This window comes from Atractosteus spatula, chromosome 21 (genome assembly GCF_055471065.1).
Source record: "Atractosteus spatula isolate fAtrSpa1 chromosome 21, fAtrSpa1.hap1, whole genome shotgun sequence".
In the NCBI taxonomy this organism is placed as follows: Eukaryota; Metazoa; Chordata; class Actinopteri; order Semionotiformes; family Lepisosteidae; genus Atractosteus; species Atractosteus spatula.
This window is the reverse complement of record NC_142726.1, coordinates 13,551,955-13,565,898: the sequence shown is the minus strand read 5'-3', so window position 1 is coordinate 13,565,898 and position 13,944 is coordinate 13,551,955. Positions and strand designations below refer to the sequence as shown.

The window sequence follows — 13,944 nt, the reverse complement described above, 5'->3', positions numbered from 1 at the left end:
TGAAATTATCTAAGCATTCAACTTGGTTTAAATGTTATTACCAGTATATTTGGCGACGCTATTTATACCAGACCTCTGTATGATGTGTGTAACGGGCACACCCCAACCAGACCACAGCTAAAAAAGTATCCGCATGAGAAACGATATGCAGGCATCCAAGGGAAGGAAGAATAACGCACTTCGAGTTTAGCGATTGAGTATAAAACATCACCAAACGCACTGAGCAAACTCTTCCTGAGTCTTAACAGCAAGAGCACCGAAAAAGCACTTTTCACACCGCCTGCGTGAAACAGCGCTAACAGTAACTGACAAGAAAAAAATTGACAGGCGACTCCTGGGGGAACCTCAAGAAAAACAGCACAGGAATTGGAAAGTTACTTTGTGATTTTATGATGACAATTACCGGTTGTTAACGGGACAGCTGCAGCCGCAATATTTTCTTTGAAAAAGAATATAGATTGAGCAGCATCGGGCGACTTCACAGTGGAAAAACGTCATATTTGAAACCACATAAATACTGAATTTTATCGGCTCTTCAGTCTGTGTCTCGCACCCACAGCTTTTCACCAACCTTTGCGATGAACTGAATACATCTGAACTTGGATAGGAAAAAAAAATCCACTAACATCTTGTGGAGTAGTTGTGTAATGTACTGCAACTTGTCAGTAATTATTGTATATGCCTGGTGGATACGATTCAAGCGTCTTAATCCACTGTTCTGATTTAAAACAGTCATTAAACTAACGTTTTGAGTCAGACGGATATTTTGCTTCAAGTAAAGCGTAAACAATTTAGAAAAAACACACATTTACCTGCCGGACCAACTGGCGAACTTCCCGTTGTGGTTTAAATCAATGCTTATTTCCCCCCCCCCAACCAATTCTCCGCTTCTGCTGCGCTTTAGTTAATTCGGGTTCCGTAGCGAGGTATCTATCCCTGTCCGCTTTCCAAGCTGTATACTCGTTTCAAAAAGTTACCCAGACTTTTCAAAAAACATTCCTTCCACCCCACCGCTATGAACCGCAAGTCTGGTCAACCAACCACTGAAGAGATCCTGCAGGAAAAGAAGCCGGCCAGCTGACTGAACACAAAAGCAGTGACGTACTGTAGTTCACAGCCTTGATTTAAAGGGAAATTTCTTCTTCAACTGGTTCTCAGGCAGTCTCGTCGTGTCACCGTCCCCTCGTCCTGCTTTTCCACACCGATGTTAACAACACACGGGAGAAAAATGTTAAGAAAGTAGTATCGACTGTGCGCTCACTAGACCACTAGCCAACACCGAGCTGTCGTATTTAGGAGAAAGGTAATTCGAGTCACAAGAGAATTTGATTCCTTGGTTTTAAATTTTTTTATCAGCCCTATCCCCTCTGTGTACGTCTAGACTGTTCTTCCGCAACAAATCCTTATCTTCGTCTTTCAAGTTACTAATTCGTATCCCAGGCCCCTTGATTTGCTGAAAATTGCAGAACACTTGCCTTCCTCCCTTCTTTAATCACCGTGACGTTGTTTCTTTACACATTTGCAGAATACCTTTTCTAGATCACGGGGGGCTGGTAGAAGATGATTGAAGCTTACAATTCATTTATTATTAGAAGGCCATCGATTCCTTATGAATCCTTCAGCAGCTCAGAGCCTACAACCCATCAAGGGGCACACAACAACAGGCACAATTTGAAGACACCAGTTAACATTGCTGGAGTCCCTTTGGATGGTGGAAGAAAACTGGAGCGTCCATACACAATTCGAGCAAACCTGGAGAGAGCACGCAGACTCCACGCAGATGGTACATCAGCTGCAATCGAACCTCGGTACAAGACCTGTGAGGGGTCAGTGATGTCACTGGGCTGTGGTTGTAATTGTTCTTGAAACACAATCTCAATTTGACACCTTTATGAATCGGATATCTTTTATTTACCAGCAGTAGAATATAAAAAAGACATGTCCAAAGGTGTAAAGGATTTTTTTTTACAGCAAACAGAACAGCAAGCTGCATCCTGTGAGCAACACTGAGATAATAAAAATAAGCTTTTGATGAACAATCACATTCACTGTATTACAAAAACAAACTCTACTGGGGTGCCTAGAGACCTTAACTGGCGCTATCAGAAACTGGTTTTCAATTTGTTTCACTATCAGCAAGAACAATGATAATTCCTTGCAAAATGTAAAAAAATCATGACTTTCTAAATTACATCAAACTATTTCCTCTACATCAAGGGTGTCAGGGTTAGTGTCATTGTTGATATTCATTACAGCTCAGATTTTAACAACTTAGATCAACTCATTATTGTTAGATTAATTTAACAACTTTATATGCTGCTACTTTAAATAACTCTAGAAACCCACAGAACAGAGCAGCCCACCAGAGTCAGGATTGGACACCTAACATCCAGTTAAAAAGACGCAGTGTGACCCATCATAATCATCCCTGTCTCTACACTAGTTTATGACAAGACAAATTCATTGTTTTTTTATTAGTCTATGAAAATGAGGACATTTGTTTCATATTCTTTCTTGTTTATAGGTTCTTCAAAGAAGTGTCTTCTGAGTTCATTTATTGTTGCTGTTTCTAAGCAAGGCTGAGACTTGAGGCTCAGCAGGAAAAGAGCTCACAGTGTTCAGCTAAAAATGAAACATCTTTCTTATTAAGACTATAAAGTTGTTTTTTAGATAAATTAAACATTTGTTCACAGTACTCTGATCAGAACAACAATCTCCGTTCCAATCTCTTATATGATACAAGAAAGTGCATTTACAGTATATTGTAAACTACTTATTTTACATTTACTGTTCATTTTAAAATCCCAACCCTGTGTTAGAGTTTCTTTCACATGAATAACATATTGGATGCTACTCTTTGTAACTTTGAGAAAAGGCTCAAGTTTCCTTGCATTTCTTGTAAAAGTCCATTCCAAGTATAGTTCTGCAGCATGGAGTTAACTTCTACAGCAGTTCCTCACAGTGGTGTGTGGCAGCTTAGCACACAAGAAATAATTAAGTACCCTAAAGCTGGCTTGGGAAGGTTTGTTTTTATAAAGCATCTGCTGAAGACTAGTCTAGAGCAACGTGATTCTCGGGCTGAGCTGCTCACACATGATGGTGGCAGGACTGTAGCAACTGGGCACACAGTTACGTTGTTTCAAGTCTGTTCCCTTCATTCCTCAGTATTGCCAAACAATGCAAATCTTTTCTGACTTCCTTCCCTCCTTCCTGCACATATTTCTGGTTGAACACATTCCTTTTCTAAAGCCACTGGTAAAAATAAAGCACACATGCATGTCAAGGGTGAGTGCCATTTCTTCTGCAAAGGCAAGAAGTCACTTGCTTCTTGCTTCTTGATTGATTTTTGATTTATGCATTTTTACCTAAATAAGGTAATCATTTAGCAAAAAGCTGTTTCTATGTTTTTGCCAGTAGACATGTATTCAGTGTTAACTGCCAAGACTGTAAATGTAGACCCCTCCTGTTTTGACAGAAAGCACATCGCTGGCAGTGTCACAGAGAATAGTGTGTACAATTCACCAGCAACTGGCACTGATCACTCATCGTTAATGTAAACAGAACACAGCTTTACTGAGTGCATTGCGCTGTTTAATCAAACACCTCATCTAAACTTTATTTCTAGATAGGACTCTGTAATGTGATTACTCCCCATTGGAATGGTCCAGGCCATAACATTTCCTATTTCTTTCACTTCCTTTTATGACCTAAACATGTTACCCAGAATGGTAGAGGAGAACCGGCTAGCATTAACTACTAGTACTACAAGGTGTGAGAGCTTATTTCATTGCTTCCTGTGTTATTTAGGGAACTTAACTGTATTACACAAATGTTTCCATTTGCACAAGAAGAATGAGCTGAAGCGTCTGTGTGTTTCCCACCACCTGTGTAAAGGCAAAATGGACACATGTCAGTCCCTTGCTATGCAAGAAGTTATAATGCCAGCCAGTGTTTAAAAGCACTGGGTAAATGTCTAATTAAGACAAATTGATATTATAAGGGCCCAGAAACATGGGGCTACTCCTGGCAGCCTAGTTACAGTTCCAAAATGCAAGGATTTTTCATCATGTGCAAAAAAGCCTGAGCGGATCAATACTAAAGCCTGAGATTACAACAGTGACTGGTAAAGATAATGTGCCTAGCTCTTTAGCTCCCTGAGCCGCCTCTTCTGGATGAGATCAGAAGCCATTAAAAAGGCTATTCTAAGGTTAGCTTGGCAGTTATTTGTTCTTGGTTCAGTAGAAAAGAGAGACAAAATACTGAATGCCAGACTTCGGGATTCTCCACTAACCACAAGCATATGCTAATGACTGGAGGACTAGATGAGCAATAGCTTCACGCACCCTGCTTCCCTCTGCCTATATTGCCTTGTGGGATTAGAAAGAAAGATACAATATGCAGTGCAACGGAAATATACTATAACTTAACGTTTCTTATTTTCCTTCTTATTCTCATTGCTTTGTCCCCCTGGCTTCTTTAAGTTCAATTACATTATCTACTAACTGATAAAAAAAAACAGTTAGATGGTTTGAATTGGCCGCCTCTGGTTTGGTTCTCCTCTCATAAGAATTTTGTGCTCCTATTTACATTTCTAGAAGCACAACTACAGTGCGTGTTCACAGTGTTAAGGGAAATGGTGCCGCAATCGGTCACTGTGGAAATTGTAGCATTGAAGAGGGCACTGCAATAAGAGCCCCTGCACTCTTGATTACGATTGCAAGCCAGCGGCCCCGCAGCGATAGATGAAGGGCTGTAACTGTAGCTGTCAGTGCTGTTAACCTGCAGGTGCGCAAAAATGTGTTTCCACAGGACTGAACTGACTCCACTGACGAGGGGGAGCAGGAAAAGTGTTCCTCTGCTGGATGACCAGGAGACTCCAGGGGGAGGATCTTGCCGTCTCCTCCCATGGTGGTGCAGCTACTTCTTGGACTCCCCCTCTGCCTTGGGATCCCCTTCTGCCGCGGGTGCTGCCTCCTCCCCCGTGGGCTCTCCTTCCTCTTTCGGGGACACCTCCACCGTCAGGACTTGCTCGCGGCCGTGGTGCCCGGGGCTCATCCGGATCAGCATGGAGCTGTCCGAGGCCTGGGACACTATGTCCTCTTCCTCCACCTCTGGCAGTTCGCGTGGGATGGGGGAACGGCGGTGCACTGGGGACCCGGGAGGGACGGGCACAGAGCTGGAGGGCTGAAGAAGCAGAGGACAGCCTGGTCACACAGAGCTGGGGCGGGGAGCAATGTCACTTGCCAGCCAGCGCAATTACAGCACAGCTGGCTCTTTCCTCATGAACCCTTAGCCCACTTGTAATTACTGAAGCAGCAAGAAGAGCAGCCAGCAATTTGACTTCTATCTCGTAACAATGGACAATAGTCCAAATGTTTGCCGTTTTCTCTGTCATTCATTGCCCAAGCAGTGTCACAATCTGGTCCAAGGCAAAGGAAACAGTCTTTCCAAAACACATACAACACAGGAGAAATTGTGCTAAAGCATAACGTAGTGTAAAGGGAAGTCTTACAAAACGTTACACACTCTAATCGTATGAGGTTCCACCCAGTCTCCCACTCTTTCAGACAGGTGGTATCTGTCCTGAAGTTCTGGGAGGAGAACAACAGCTCAGAGGAAACTGGGTCTATGATGATCGCTATGAGTGAGGTACCTCCACAGAGCTGGACTTGTGCCACTTCTGCTTCAGCTTGGAGAAAGTGCCTTTGATGCCCGACTTTTCTGTGACCTCCAGCGCGGCCTGGAACAGCTTGGGTGTCTCTGGCTGCAGGGGGATAGCCTTCTCGCCTGTCTTCTGCTCTCTCTTCTCGTCCGTGGGCTTCTTGTCTTTGGTCAGCATTTTCCTAAGGGATGGAAACAAAGCAGCAGTCACTTGAATTTATTATTGTTGTCTCTATTCCCCCCGAAAAGAGCTTCGCATGTCTAACAATGAGATAAGGCTAATCACACTGTACGTAACACTTGCTGAGCTGAGAGTGGGGATGGGGTGGTTACCAAAAACACATTTATGTGCTTTTTGCTGTGCAATCCTCCTTTTTGGTGATGGGAAAGCCGTGCCTGTCCCAGGGACCTCTGTAGCTCAGAGGTCAACTCCTGGTCCCCCCAGTGTGACCCTAATCTGTGCTATGTGGGAGACAGCTGTTGCTCATCATCTCCCTCTCACTGACTTGGCCTTCTTCCGCAGCAGCTTCTGGGACTCGGGATAGTGCACAAGGATCTCGGCCAGGTCCTTCTTGTCCAGGATGAACAGGTTGGCGAACCCATGGGCCACCACATTGGCTGTGCGCCGGTTGCCCCCTCCCACTGCCAGCAGGCTAAGAAGGAGACACGTGACAGAGAGAGAGCCATCAGCAGGTCTGTCCCACCACCCCTTCCAGGCTTATAACCTAAAACCTGCTTTCAGACCACTGCAGTGTAAGGTAACACACACAAGCACAATACTTCAGATTAGAATAACTTTTTAGATTCAATAGGAAAAACGTTACAGCACATAGAATGGCAAGCTACTGGGAGGGTAGTTTCTGTTTCTGAAATGCAAAGAGGCATCTATTCCAAAATGGGACAAAACCTCTTTATCTTCACCTGAGCGTTCCCAAACTGGCCACTAATGACAGTACTTACAAGGTTTAATATGGCTGGTTTAGACTGCACATTACAATATACATATGTCATTTCAGCAATAAGTGTAAGAATGCGTCAGGCATTATTTTTCTGAAAAAAAAGAAGAAAACATACCTGATCTCTCCAAACACAGAACCTGCTCGGAGAGTCACAAAGACCGTTTTCCCATCTGGACCACCCAACACCTGCACCTCTCCTGCCTTGATAATGTACATCTCCCTCCCGATCTCACCCTGCAAAACAAGAGGGGATTCTTCACACACACACTGCTGTTCACCGCTGATGTCACACCACAGCGGACACGGCCTGCTGTTTATCTGAACTCTGCCTCCCTGTCCTCTGCGACACGGCTAGCACCCTGAATTAGACGGAAATATATTGTTTGTTCACTTTCTGCATGAGGCAATTAACAGTGCTACACACATCATAAGGGCAGGTAACCAATATACGCATACATGAAGAATGGGGAAGAGGCGTAGTAGGTCATTATTTCAGACTGATGATTTCACCAACTGGACGGCAAAGGTGTGATGTTCAGCTCTCAGTAGTAGTAAGGATGTGTGAGAGAAGTTAAAGTCAGGATAGTTCCTCATGGTGGAGAAGTGTGATGACATGGGTTTGTGGATCCCTGAGCTTTCTGGCCAAGCCCTAATGGCTGCTCCGGACACATCCCCTGCTGTGTGGCAAAGAGAAAAGATGGGAGGCCAGTTGTCCCTTTACCTTCTTGCAGACATAATCTCCAGGTAGATAAACTACAGACTTTAGCCTCTTCAGCATGTCATAGATCATTTGTCTGTCACAGCCCTGTAGAGAGGGAGGGAGAGAAGCTCGGCTTTTATGATGCAGTGAAGAAAACAACAAATCAAAATGACACTGACAATGACGCTCCTTATCAAGCATTTCCTAGAGTTAAGATCCGAAAGCTACCAGCTAGAAGGACTTACCTGAAATAGCGCCACCTTGCTGACGATGGAATAATTGACATCCACAGCAATATCCAGCCTCATTTTATCTGGGAGCTGGATCAGCAACTCTTGCTCATCTGAAAGTGGGGGAGAAGGCATGTAGAGTAGGAGCATAGCACATGATGGTACTTTAGTATCAGTTCTCACTGCTGAAGCAAAGCCTGGCAGAAATCCATCTCATAAACACGCATTAATTACACAGCCACCCCCAGTGATGAAATACTCAACATTCCTTACCCAGCATGCCCTGGGACTGCCAGGTGTAGTCATACCAGGTCTTGACGCGGTTCTGCACGTCACGGGGAATGCGGTAGGAGGTCATGTACTTGATGGTGTTGTCCATACAGGCGCGGTAATACGTCTGGCCAGCTGTGGCAGCTCCCACCACATCTCTCATCTGAAACACCGCATGTACAAGAACCTCTAGTGGATTATTCTGAGCCGAGAGGACTTCCGAATGACCTGCTGGGCTTTGAGTTTTTACCGTAAGAAAAAAACCACAGGGCAAACCTACCTGCCCAATCATGATGGAGAAGGCGAAGACCCCAACAAAGTAATTGATCAGCTGGAAGATGATTTCAAAGAGGGTCGTGGGGTCTGGAAGCCCCCCGATGGTGATCAGAGTCTTCACTGCAAAGTAGTAGCAGCGGATGTAGCTGGAGAGGGCAAAGCACAAAACACATTCAAGACAGAGCGAAGTAAAGACAAAGCAGTAAAGACAAATGACGACGGGTGACCCCGTGACTACTGAGCTGGTGAAAAGGCTCACTGGGCTGGAGCTGGGGCTCTCTCAGGAAATGTGAACTGCCAAAGTGTCAAACCAAGAGAAAAGCAAACTAATCCACCTGTTCCCGATCCCGTCGTAGACCCATTTGGTGGACCCGAGGCCCTCGTAGTCAGACGCCCAGTAGAAGAGACAAGAATTGCAGTGCAGGGAGTAGAGCAGGTAGGCAGTGGTCCTGATGACTCTGGGATCACACAGAGAGGACAGCGGGAGCTTTTACTGCAAGGTTTTTGTTTTGCTTCGCATTTTTCTTTTAGAAAAGAAGCACATCTATCTCTGAAGAAAGACCTCTGATGAGATCTTTCACAGGCCTTGCTCATTTATCTGTTGGATTAAAATCGTTCTGGAATATAGAAGGAAGGACATTATATTTGTGTGTTTATAATATTTTATAATTCCCTTTTTTTTTACCGTGAACCTGCATTGTTTATTTTGTCGCTGAATTAGTTAAAGTTATTTGTAAGAGTATTACCAGTGTTGATATTGCTGTTCTGCCATTATGTGTCAGGTTATAGACCCTGACTCGTCTCTGGTATAAATCTTTTACCTGCCCATCAAAAGTTGCCAGAGGGCAGAGCTATTTAAGTTATTTAGAGTTACTTAACTTGGCACTCAAGGTGTAGCAGATAGTCTTTGTCTTTTGGCTGTGCTTGTCTGTGTGTTATTACAGAACATGAAGTTATCTTTGGCCAATGCAACTTAACCTGTCAGAAATTCCTTGGAGAAAGAATTTCCTTATAGTTCCCTGGGAAAACTATGCTTTTAATATTTATTGAATGTTTGGCTGTTTCTGTTTTGTAAATACTTTTCACTACAAGAAGAGCACATCATGTAAATAGTCACTGTTTCTGCACTTTTTATTTTTCATCTAGTCTATTTCTTTACGATGTTTGTGATTAACTTGGCCTTACTAAACAATGGTCCGTTCACACTGTTCTTACCTGTATATGTAAGCTTTGCTCATGATTGCTTCCAGGCGGTCATTGAATTCAAAGAAAGCCATGTACTGTATAATTAAAAAGAACACTAGGTCGGCTGGAGAAATTCAGTAGGTGTTTTTTTTTCTCTATGACAAATTTGGTAACATGTACCTATAATCTACCATTAACACATTTGATCAGATACAGACTTGTCCTTTAACCTGGATGAGCATACAGTGCAATATTCTCTTTGTATATAAAGAGTGCACAAACAGCAGTTCTTTTAGAGCAAGCTATTCATAACATCAGATGCAGAAAACCAGTTGGAAACTAGCAACACAATTAGAACAATGCATTTGTCATGCTTACTCCTGATGGAGAACTGCAAAGCAAGCTACAGTAGCATTGCCATGGCAGCTGGCCATGCCTTTTCTCACCTGTCAGTCAGTGCTGCCTGCCATGGATATGCAATCAGACAACAGACCTGTACCACCTGGGGCAATTTACGATCAGGCCTGCCCCAGGTTGTTCAGGCTACTTAGGGTCTGCTTGGATTATGCTCTGCAATCAGGTATAGAATTTGCTTGGAGCTTCGTAAGTGTTTTGTTCCATAGTTCCTGTGTTCCTGACCTTTGTGCCTCCTGGATTCCTGACCTCACTTTGTTCTCTACTACACCTTTATAGTTTTGATTTCCCCAGCTCTTCGGACTTGGCTTGTTTTGAACCTTGGCATTAGACTCTCATGGTGTTCTTAGCTGTGGACTTGGCTTTGTCCCTAACTATGCCTTGGTTTGGCAATTTATTTGCCTTCTGTAGGTGGGGTACTGAAGCTTGATAAACCTTTTTACAGAGGTTAAATGCAAGACTGACTGTACAAGCCTCCTATCTATTGCCACATCTGGCTGCTGCCCTCCAGACCCAGGATACAGTATCTTCTGTCTGGAAGAACAAGACATGGAAACCGAGAGACCAACTTCTCACTCTTAGGATTCCTTACCTTCAGTAAACGAGGAAATCGCAGCAGAGAGTTAACTCCAACTTTTAAATACAACAAATCCAGAGGGAAAAGAGAGATGAGATCCATCTGAAACACAGAAGGCAAGAGGCTTGGCTGGTATTGTTGTCAGACTTCAGTTGGAACCCATCAAACACAGATGACCAGAAATATACTTGCATAGTTTTACTTATGTGAAAAAACAGCAAGGTATAATCCAGGATGTCTCAAGGCCAATATAAACAATAATTTACAAAAAGCTGAGAGGAAACAAGCTATGGTTACACAGGGAGTTTTGAACTTATATGTTGCTGTCTGCAGTTTTAATCACAAGTAAACATACACACTGCTACCCTCAGAGAGGCACTTGGGATTGCTTCTGGGAAAAAATCAGATCACTTTAGGGTGGAATTTATTATTTTGTGCAGCTTATTTCTACTGTTCTGTGTTTGTTACAGGTACAAGAGAAATCCCTGACTCACACAGCTATGTGGCAGTGAAAGGAACCAGACACCTGATTACTTTCTTACAGAGCAGTATTCATTGGAAACACTGCTGTTGCTCTGGTAGGAAGCTACAGTACCTCTAAAAAGTCAAGTTCTTTCTGTCCTTCGAAATTCAAAGCAACTGTAACTGTGAACACATCTGTTTCTAATTAATGATATCCAAACGAGTCAAGCGCAATATTCTTTGAAACCCAGAAGCTCAATGTTTTTGTGGGCACAGATCATTGACAGGCCAAATTATAGTCTAAACGTAGTTAATCCTGCACTTTTTATCGCTGCATCACAGTTGGAGATAGTGATACACCATCACCATTATTATAGTTTATTATATGAATTATTGTATTGCTCAGTAAATACTTCTGCTCAGTATTTATCAGCTCCGTGACCCACTAGTGGACACTGTTGACTCACAGCCCACTGGTTGAGAATCATTGGTTTGTTCTACACCAAAGCTTATTTCTGATTCTCCTAGTGTATTGAAATTGCTCTTACCTTGAAGCGATGGGATTTCATGTAGTTTTCTCTCATATCCTTTCTGTCACACTAAAATAAAAGAAGAAAGAAACACGATCACCTTCAGACGCAGATCATTGGTCAGCGAAGAGATTTTATTATTATCCTGTTGGCTTGGCTCCTGTAATTACTTGTTTTTTTTTGTACAGGCTTTTGTGGCTGTCAAACACATGCGATCTAAAAAGCCAACCTCTGTGTTCAGTGTTAACATATGGACATGAGTTGCACCATATAAAAGTGAACCATCAATATCCTATGTAACAATTCATATAGAAGAGCCAACCCCCTTGTCCTGGACAAATTTCCCCCTGGCCTTTACCAACCATGGCCTCATAATAATCCCCATCTATGAACTGGCTTCATCACTCTGTTCTCCTCCTAATTGATGTGTGGTGAGCGTACTGGCTCACTTTAGCTGCCAGATGGTGGCTACACATTGGCGGTGGAGAGTGTTCATTACCTGTAAAGTGCTTTGAGTGGAGTGCCCAGAAAAGAGCAATATAAGTGTAAGGAATTATTATTATATAACACATGGAAAAAGCACATATTCTCTAATCGGCTCTCGGCGCCTTAGTTGTAAGGGGGGGGTCGAACACGTCTGTGCGTTATGCTGAGCGCTCACCACAATATCTCCACCTCGGACGAACTCCAGACGAGGCTGGAAGACCAGGATGTCGAGGATGTAGATGGTGTCGCACAGGTAGTCCATGAGCAGCCAGAGATGGATGTTGTCAGGGGTCTGGTAGGGAAAGGCCCAGCGCACCGGGATCAGCCACACATTCCAGTTCCAAGCCGCCGTGACAAAGAAGAGCCACAGCACGTAGATCAGATCTGGGGAGGAGAGAAGAAGGCGACAGGCACTTCTCTTGTCAGCAGCATGAGGGAACTGGCCGGGCCGAAACTGGAAAAGCTGGGGTATGACACCAAAAAGTACACAGGGGTGTGCCACATCTGTAAGCATTATCCCTTTCACTCCAAGGATCCAAGAAGGGGAAATATAAGAAACAGAAAGCTTTTGAATTACCTCTTAATCACTAAAGCTCCTTGTGACACAAATGAATTCACCAGCATTATTTCCTACTTATCTATGCAGCTTAGCACATTCCTAAGCTAGGTGCACAGCTACTATGGAAAAGCAAAACCCTTTGCCCACCGTGACTTGTTATGAGCAGTGCTTTTTTGTCCTGATACCTGGGCTGTACAGAATGAGAGAAGGGTGTTTAGAGCCTCACTGGTGAAGGGGTCGATGCTCTGCGGAAAGCGGTATTCCTTCAGCCGTGTCATCCAGGGCATGGTCTTGAACTTGCAGCACAGCATCTCGCAGTAGTGCTCCTCGCCCTCCTTCTCGGGCCCTGGCTCCTCTTTCTTCTCCTCCGGGGGAGGGGGAGGAGGTGGGGCTTTCTTCTCTGGAGCTGCCAAAGGAACAAAAACCTGGTTGTCGCAACTCCCCAATCAGGTGAGCACGGAACCACACCAGGTCCGTATCTTGCTTTGGATCAGGGCTATTTAAAACAGAGAGGACCTTGTGGTAGTATTAGATGCCTCTGTTATCATTGGAATGCAGAACTGCAAGCTTAGACAGAGCTTGGCAAGGTCTTGGAGTTGAACCCAGCCTTTATTACAATGGTTGAAAAGTGTGTGAGCATAGGCCTGGATGGCACGTGCGTTCGTGTGCGTGTCTTGGAGACTCACTGGCGGAAGGGCTCTCTTTGTCGGATTCGTCGGGGTCGATGAGTTTCTCTTTTACGCGCTCCGTCCGTTCCTTGAACATCTTCACCAGCTCCTGCAGGCGCTCGTTCACGATGGTGCTGGTCTGACTGGCGGCTGACGCGGGCCTCTCCCTCATCCTGTCGCAGGAGAGGGGGTCCACTGAAATCAAGCTGTCTGTGCCACGACGCACAGAAACACTCGAGGAGTCCTACTGCGAGGCATTTCAAGCCCCTGAGGCACTTTTCCTGGGTTCCTCAGTCCCAGAGAGGTGCATATCTTATGAATACAGCTAACCGATGAGGGGTGTAGTCAGAAACCACACATGTGCCAGACAAAATTCGACCACGCTCTCTCAGCTAACAGGTAAAAATACCATACATTTTACCTTAAAAAGAATGTGACAATGATAGTTCAACAGCACATATGGAGGTTACTAAACTAGTAACTAGTTGAGTTTAAAAGTGTACACAGATATATTTAAGCACAAACAAGTCTCCCTAAATTTAAAATGAGAGTAGATAAGTGACAAATATTTGCATACAGTATCCATAAAGTGCAACATTAGAATTTTCTAAAATTTTAACTGACTATACTTGAATTCAACTATATACAATTTTACAGCTCATATTTAGTGCAACATAAGAAATGATGCACCATATATCTTAAATATATAGACATATAATAAGTAAGCTATTGAATCTGTTTTTAATACAGATTTACAAACTATTTGCTAGTCTTTCCCACAGCAGTTCCCAGGCTGATAGGACACATGTCATTCAAACAGATCGCAAGCTCACTCACTCATTCTCTGACAGTAGGCTGGTCTGGCTGGGCCAGGCTTTCAGGGTGGTCTCTGCGTCCTCCATGCTCTCCTCCTGGGAGTACAGCTTCTTTCTGACCAGCACAGAACAGAGGGACAGGTGAGACGGCG

General features: G+C 44.0%; 2 protein-coding genes across 2 annotated transcripts in view; both read right to left on the bottom strand.

Moving 5' to 3' along the window:
• kifc3 (kinesin family member C3) overlaps positions 1-989 on the bottom strand; it is a 36,263-nt gene extending 35,274 nt beyond the window's left edge. The window contains exon 1 of the mRNA XM_088939262.1: positions 813-989. The gene's annotated coding sequence lies outside the window, so the exon portion shown is untranslated. The remainder of the gene's footprint in view (positions 1-812) is intronic.
• An 899-nt stretch (positions 990-1,888) lies between these two features.
• The window catches only part of LOC148817232 (uncharacterized), a 37,170-nt gene continuing 25,114 nt past the window's right edge, over positions 1,889-13,944 (bottom strand). Inside the window, exons 23-38 of the mRNA XM_088939244.1 lie at positions 13,815-13,907; positions 12,996-13,150; positions 12,536-12,715; positions 11,926-12,134; positions 11,283-11,333; positions 10,288-10,374; positions 9,312-9,376; positions 8,432-8,554; positions 8,101-8,242; positions 7,824-7,983; positions 7,566-7,663; positions 7,342-7,425; positions 6,736-6,854; positions 6,168-6,314; positions 5,654-5,843; positions 1,889-5,184 (exon numbers count right to left, since the gene is read on the bottom strand). Coding sequence (XP_088795370.1) covers positions 4,918-5,184; positions 5,654-5,843; positions 6,168-6,314; positions 6,736-6,854; positions 7,342-7,425; positions 7,566-7,663; positions 7,824-7,983; positions 8,101-8,242; positions 8,432-8,554; positions 9,312-9,376; positions 10,288-10,374; positions 11,283-11,333; positions 11,926-12,134; positions 12,536-12,715; positions 12,996-13,150; positions 13,815-13,907 — 2,170 coding nt within the window. The 3' untranslated portion in view covers positions 1,889-4,917. The remainder of the gene's footprint in view (positions 5,185-5,653; positions 5,844-6,167; positions 6,315-6,735; positions 6,855-7,341; positions 7,426-7,565; positions 7,664-7,823; positions 7,984-8,100; positions 8,243-8,431; positions 8,555-9,311; positions 9,377-10,287; positions 10,375-11,282; positions 11,334-11,925; positions 12,135-12,535; positions 12,716-12,995; positions 13,151-13,814; positions 13,908-13,944) is intronic.